This window comes from Nerophis ophidion, linkage group LG11 (genome assembly GCF_033978795.1).
Source record: "Nerophis ophidion isolate RoL-2023_Sa linkage group LG11, RoL_Noph_v1.0, whole genome shotgun sequence".
NCBI classification, from domain to species: domain Eukaryota; kingdom Metazoa; phylum Chordata; class Actinopteri; order Syngnathiformes; family Syngnathidae; genus Nerophis; species Nerophis ophidion.
The window spans coordinates 24,223,872-24,230,734 of NC_084621.1; the positions used below are offsets into that span (position 1 = coordinate 24,223,872).

A 6,863-nucleotide genomic window follows, 5' to 3' on the forward strand; every position below is an offset into this window, starting at 1 on the left:
ATCTTTTCGGCCTTAAAATCAAATTAAATTCTTCTAAGGGCCCTATTTTATCACACACAAAAAAAAAATGCTGGGTTATTTTGATAACCCAATTTATGAGTGTTGGGTTAAATTTTTGAGTTATTTTGATGAAGAGCAATACATTTTTTGGGTAATAAGGGTATTATTTTAACTCCATTTCTGGGTTATCAAAACTATGGACCATTTCTGGGTTGGTTTTTCAATGAGTAACCCATTTTTGAGTCAAAGGCTTTTTTTATTTTTTACTATTTTTGAAGGGAATTTTATTAAGGATTAATCTCATTAACATTATTTAAAATCACATCTTATTTACATGAACATATTTGAGTTGTTGTATAGAACTACTATGATCATAAACAACAATTATTGTAAAAAAAAATGTCACTCATATCTTGCTTTTAAGTATATTTTAATGGAATAAAAATAATGTTGATCAGTATTTGGGAAGGAGTAGGACAAACCAGCAGTAAAATGTATACTTTTTAACAAACTATTGGGTCAAGGAACACTAAATTGCACAACCCAACATTTAGGTTGGAAATAATCCAAAATCATAGTGAGCATAACTTAACTTTTGTGTTTAATCAATTCAACCCAATAGTTGGGTTATGAATCAACTAACATTGAGTTATCATAACTCAACTTTTGGGTTGAGTAATTCAACCCAATAGCTTGGGTGGGAATAACCCAACATTGAGTTAGCATAACTCAATTTATGGGTTAAATAATTCAACCCGATAGTTTGGTTGGGAATAACCCAACATTAAGTTATAATAACTCAACTTTTGGGTTGAGTAAGTCAACCCAATAGTTTGGGCTGGGAATAACCCAACATTGAGGTAGCATAACTCAATTTATGGGTTAAATAACTCAACCCAATAGTTTGGTTGGGAACAACCCAACATTAAGTAATCATAACTCAACTTTTGGGTTAAATAATTCAACCCAACAGTTTGGCTGGGAATAATCCAACATTAAATTATCACAACTCAACTTTTGGATTAAATAACTCAACCCAATAGTTTTGTTGGGAATAACCCAACATTAGTGAGCATAACTCAGCTTTTGTGTTGAATAAATTCAATCCAGTAGTTGGGTTATGAATCAACCAACATGAAGTTATCATAACTCAACTTTTGGGTTGAGTAAATCAACCCAATAGTTTGGTTGGGAATAACCCAAAATTAAGTTATCACAACTCAACTTTTGGGTTAAATAATTCAACCCAATAGTTTAGTTGGGAATAACCCAACATTAAGTTATCGTAACTCAATTTTTGGGTTTTGTAACACAACCCAATAGTTTTGTTGGGAATAACCCAACATTAGTGAGCATAACTCAGCTTTTGTGTTGAATAAATTCAATCCAATAGTTGGGTTATGAATCAACCAACATTGAATTATCATAACTCAACTTTTGTGTTGAGTAATTCAACCCAATAGTTTGCAGTGGGAATAACTCAACATTTGAGTTAGCATAACTCAATTTATGGGTTAAATAATTCAACCCGATAGTTCGCTTCGAATAACCCAACATTAAGTTATCATAACTCAACTTTTGGGTTGAGTAAATCAACCCAATAGTTTGGGCTGGGAATAACCCAACATTGAGTAAGCATAACTCAATGCATGGGTTAAATCATTCAACCCGATATTTCGGTTGGGAATAACCCAACATTAAGTTGTCATAACTCAACTTTTTGGGTAAATAATTCAACGTAAAAGTTGGGTTGAAAAAAAAATAACCCAAAATGTTGAGTTAAAATGGGTTCTTTTTTAACCCATCGCAACTCTGAATGGAAAACCAATGCAATCACATCATATTTTTTTATAAACTCGCAGAAGAAACACAACATGTAGCTAAATCCCGAAAATATTAGGACAAAAGTGAGCATGTTTGAATTGAACATGGTGTACCTCAGGGGTGTCCAAACTTTTTCCACAGAGGGCCGCACACGTAAAAATTTAAGCATGCGGGGGGGGGGGCATTTTGATAATTTTCATTTTCAAACCCTAACAAAATATATGGATTTTTTTTTTTTAATCCTTAGGGCTCCTGGGGAGCATAGAGGGTCTCAGTCACTAAAATGTTAAAAATAAGTCAAATTATTATTATTTATTTATTTATTTAATGTTTACAGTAAATCTCTATATCAACTTGAGGTTGATATAAAGTAAAACAAATAAGGTTTTATGCCTTTTTTGTCAAAGACAACTTTGTTTTTATAGCAAAACTGAAATATGCAGTATTTAGATAGATAGATAGATAGATAGATAGATAGATAGATAGATAGATAGATAGATAGATAGATAGATAGATAGATAGATAGATAGATAGTACTTTATTGATTCCTTCAGGAGACTTCCTTTATTTAGCAATTAAGGCCCTCAAAGATCAATAATGCAGGTCACCTTTGATTTTAATTATTTAATATTTTTGAGTAATCACAGTGAAAAGTTTGATAAAATCCTACTAAATATATTTGAGATCTGAAAGGTTACCCACTCATAAAGTAATGCATTTTTATTAGTTTTTTTAAAACTTTTAACACTTAAATTTCAAGATCAACTTCGATATATCTGTCGATTTTAAGTTTGAACTATTATTTTGTTTGTTTTATGCTCTTTTGTCAAAACTTTGATGTTTTTATATGGCAACTACACAACATATGCAATATTTTTTCCACATAGAACATTTTAAAGGCGTACTGAAATGAGATTTTCTTATTTAAATGGGGATAGCAGGTCCATTCTATGTGTCATACTTGATCATTTCACGATATTGCCATATTTTTGCAATTCGGACCGACAAAGCGACGATTTCCCCATTAATTTGAGCGAGGATGAAAGATTTGTGGATGAGGAAAGTTAGAGTGAAGCACTAAAAAAATAAAAAAAATAAAAAGGCTATGGCTCCAGGCGGCGGCAGTGGGAGGGTTTCAGATGTAATTAGATACATTTCCTAGGATAATTTTGGAAAATCCCTTATCTGCTTATTATGTTAATAGTATTTTAGCGAGATTATAAAGTCATACCTAAAGGTTGGATGGCTGCGGTGAACGCCAGTGTCTCTGAGAGAAGCCGAGGAGCCAAGATCACAGCTGCCTTTTTGAGCTGAAGGAGGAGGTCGCGTAATCCACTCAAGTCTCCGGTAAGAGCAGACTTAATATCACAATTTTCCCATCCAAAAACTTGCTGGTTGACATAGAGAAACATGTTCGCTTGACCGCTCTGTGTTAAAGCTTCACAACAAACAAAGAAACACTGGCTGTGTTTCGGTTGCTAAAGGCAGCTGCAATCCACCGCTTTCCACCAACAGCATTCTTCTTTGACGTCTCCATTATTAATTGAACAAATTGCAAAAGATTCAGCAACACAGATGACCAAAATACTGTGTAATTGCGCGATGAAAAGAGACGACTTTTAGCCGTAAGTGGTGCTGGGCAAATATGTCCCCTCCAACAAATAACGTCACACGCACGCGTCATCATACCAAGATGTTTCAGCAGGATATTTCGGCGCGAAATTTAAAATTGCAATTTAGTAAACTAAAAAGGCTGTATTGGCATGTGTTGCAATGTTAATATTTCATCATTGATATATAAACTATCAGACTGCGTGGTCGGTAGTAGTGGGTTTCAGTAGGCCTTTAAAGTGATAATTTATAAGTAATAAATCCTTTTTTTTTTTAACAATGGAAAAAAAAGAAAATAAAGACAAAAGGAAAAAAAACGGCCTGCATGGCAGCTTTGTGTCAACATTGCCACTTTCTCTCATTAGATTTCAACTCATTCAACTTTTTTTTTTAAATGTTTTTATTTTTATTTTTGCAATACTATCAATTTTGCAATGTTTGCAGAATGTGTGGCGGGCCGGTAAACGATTACAGTATTTCTTTGAATTGCCGCAGGGCATATAGTATTCGCCTGTCATCATTTTCAAAATGGAGGAGGCTGATTTCAATACCGGTAATTTGAAATCGCGTAAAGGGAAGAAGATTAAGAGCTATTCAGTAGGATTTAAGGTCCAAGCTTACACCACACTCAAATGTTTACTGCATGCCTTTGGTAAGTTCCGGAGTGAGAAGAGGTTTTAAAATATTTAGCGCATGCTTACTTTTACCGCATGCCTTTGGTAAGCGCAGGAGTGAGAAGGTTTTAAAATAATTAGCGCATGCTTACTTTTGCCGCATACCTTTGGTAAGCGCAAGGGGTGAGAAGAGGTTTTAAATTAATTAGCGCATGCTTATTTTTACCGCATGCCTTCGGTAAGCACAGGAGTGAGACGAGGTTTTAAATTAATTAGCGCATGCTTACTTTTACCGCGTGCCTTTGGTAAGCGCAGGAGTGAGAAAGGGTTTTGAATTAATTCACGCATGCTTACTTTTACCGCATGCCTTTGGTAAGCGCAGGAGTGAGAAGAGGTTTTAAATTAATTAGCGCCCCGCACTTTGGACACACCTGGTGTACCTAATCAAGTGACATGTTCTTATATTGAATAATGTAAATATTCAAAAAATGATGAATGTTGTCTGCAAGCAGAACCGCAGAGAACCAGACAAAGTCCATTTGTGTAAAAAAAAAAGATGTCAACTATTCAAGATTAATCGTTCCAGAACCTTCCTGGCTTCCATCAAGACACAAAAAAAATGTTTATAGTTGCAGCAGGAGTAAAAATAATTTGGGAAAAAAAAAAGTCAGGTGTTCCTACCTCGGTGTCTTTGGACTTTGACCAGAACTTCTGCAGGCTCCTGCAGTCTGCTCGCCAGGTAGACTCGACCCGAGTCCCTCTCGATCTGGACCGGCGAGTCCTGCTCGGATATCACCTCGAACCAGCGGTGCTCGAACCTCTGGTCCGGGACCGTGAAGACCAGGTCTCCGGTCCTGGCCTGGTCCGGGACGTCGACGCTGTAGGCCACCTCCTCGGACAGGGTTCGCTTGGCTCGGCCGGACCGGCGGCGGACCAGAACGTGCAGGAAGACCGGACCACCGACCAGCGGCTGGCGGCCGCCGTCCCTCGCGTAGACCGGGGCCGAGACCCCGCGGGAGCCCCTCAGCGAGCCCACCAGCCTCACCTGGCCGGTGGCGGGGTCCACGTGGAGCAGGTGAGACTCGGGCCGGGTGAAGAAAGTCACGCGTCCGTTCGCACCCGCGTCCCCGTCCTTGGCACGGAAGTGGGCCAGCTCGGAACCGAGCAGGGTCAGCTCGTCCACCTCCACGGTCTGGTTCCCTCCAAGGAAGCGAGGCGTGTTGTCGTTCGCATCCAACACCTCCACCTGCACCTGGACCGGACCCCGGAGACAGTACCGGGGATGCAGGTCCACTTTCAGCTCGTACATGGCGATGAACTCCCGGTCCAGGGATTTAGACGAGACCAGAACCAGGTGGTTCGGGCGGCCCGGGACGAGCCGGAAGTCGTTCGCGTAGTTCCCCGTGAGGGCGGCTTTGAGCAGGTCCTCACCGGGGAAGATGCCGGCTCGGACTTGCACCGCCACCCCGGCCACCAGGGTCCCGGCGGGGGAGTTCTCCCGAATCCGTCCGAAGGACACGGGAGCGCCACGGCGAGCCGAGACCGAACCGAGGAGGAGGAGCAGGAGGACGAGAGAAGCTTCCGGGGACATTTTGCCATTAAAAACAACAAAAAGCAAAAACTATCAAAAAGTGACGATTTAGTTTCTCATTAAAGTCCTTAATCCTCAAAGTTCACCCTGACGGACATTTTCAGCGTGAAAAGTGTGTCTTCTGCACTAAAAGGTGAGAGCGTGGACTCGGAGAAGGTTCGTCCTGCGTGGAGGATGGAGGAGACTGAGGAGACCTCCTCAGCTGCTCCATGTGCCGCTCAGGCACCGCCCACCACGCTGAGGAGGACCAATCAGCGAGCAGCACCGCGTCTGACTGACAGGGAGTCAGCTGATGGAAGGAGAGAGAGGAAGAAGTTAATTTTGTTTTTTGGTTTTTAAACCTTTATAGTATTCAACATTTACAACATTAACATACACGCAAAAAAATAATAACAATCACAACAAGTACAGAAAGAGAACAAAAACACCACCAGTATATATACCAGTATATACACACACACATATATATATATATATAGAGTATATACACACATTGCTTTCGTCCTCTCCAAAGTTCTCATAGTCATCATTTGTGGGCCTACCGAGGATGTCGTAGTGGTTTGTGTTGTGGTTTGTGCAGCCCTTTGAGACACTAGTGATTTAGGGCTATATAAGTAAACATTGATTGATTGATTGAGATATATATACACACATATACATAAATGTACATTTGCATACATACATATATATATATATATATATATATATATATATATATATATATATATATATATATATATATACACACATATACACATGAATACACATATATACATATACATATATACACACACATATATACACATGTACACGTATATATACACATATATACAGACATAAATATATATATATATATATATATACATATATGCACACATATGTATATATACATACATATATACACATATATACAGTGGGGCAAAAAAGTATTTAGTCAGCCACCGATTGTGCAAGTTCTCCCACTTAAAATGATGACAGAGGTCTGTAATTTTCATCATAGGTACACTTCAACTGTGAGAGACAGAATGTGAAAAAAAAATCAAGGAATTCACATTGTAGGAATTTTAAAGAATTTATTTGTAAATTATGGTGGAAAATAAGTATTTGGTCAACCATTCAAAGCTCTCACTGATGAAAGGAGGTTTTGGCTCAAAATCTCACGATACATGGCCCCATTCATTCTTTCCTTAACACGGATCAATCGTCCTGTCCCCTTAGCAGAA

The 6,863-nt window shown here is 38.8% G+C and overlaps 1 protein-coding gene across 1 annotated transcript in view; it reads right to left on the bottom strand.

Annotated features, from left to right (window-relative positions):
* Nucleotides 1-5,797, bottom strand: part of si:dkey-22o22.2 (neural-cadherin) — a 294,515-nt gene extending 288,718 nt beyond the window's left edge. Inside the window, exon 1 of the mRNA XM_061915447.1 lies at nucleotides 4,731-5,797. Coding sequence (XP_061771431.1) covers nucleotides 4,731-5,640 — 910 coding nt within the window. The 5' untranslated portion in view covers nucleotides 5,641-5,797. The remainder of the gene's footprint in view (nucleotides 1-4,730) is intronic.
* Nucleotides 5,798-6,863: the final 1,066 nt, after the last annotated feature.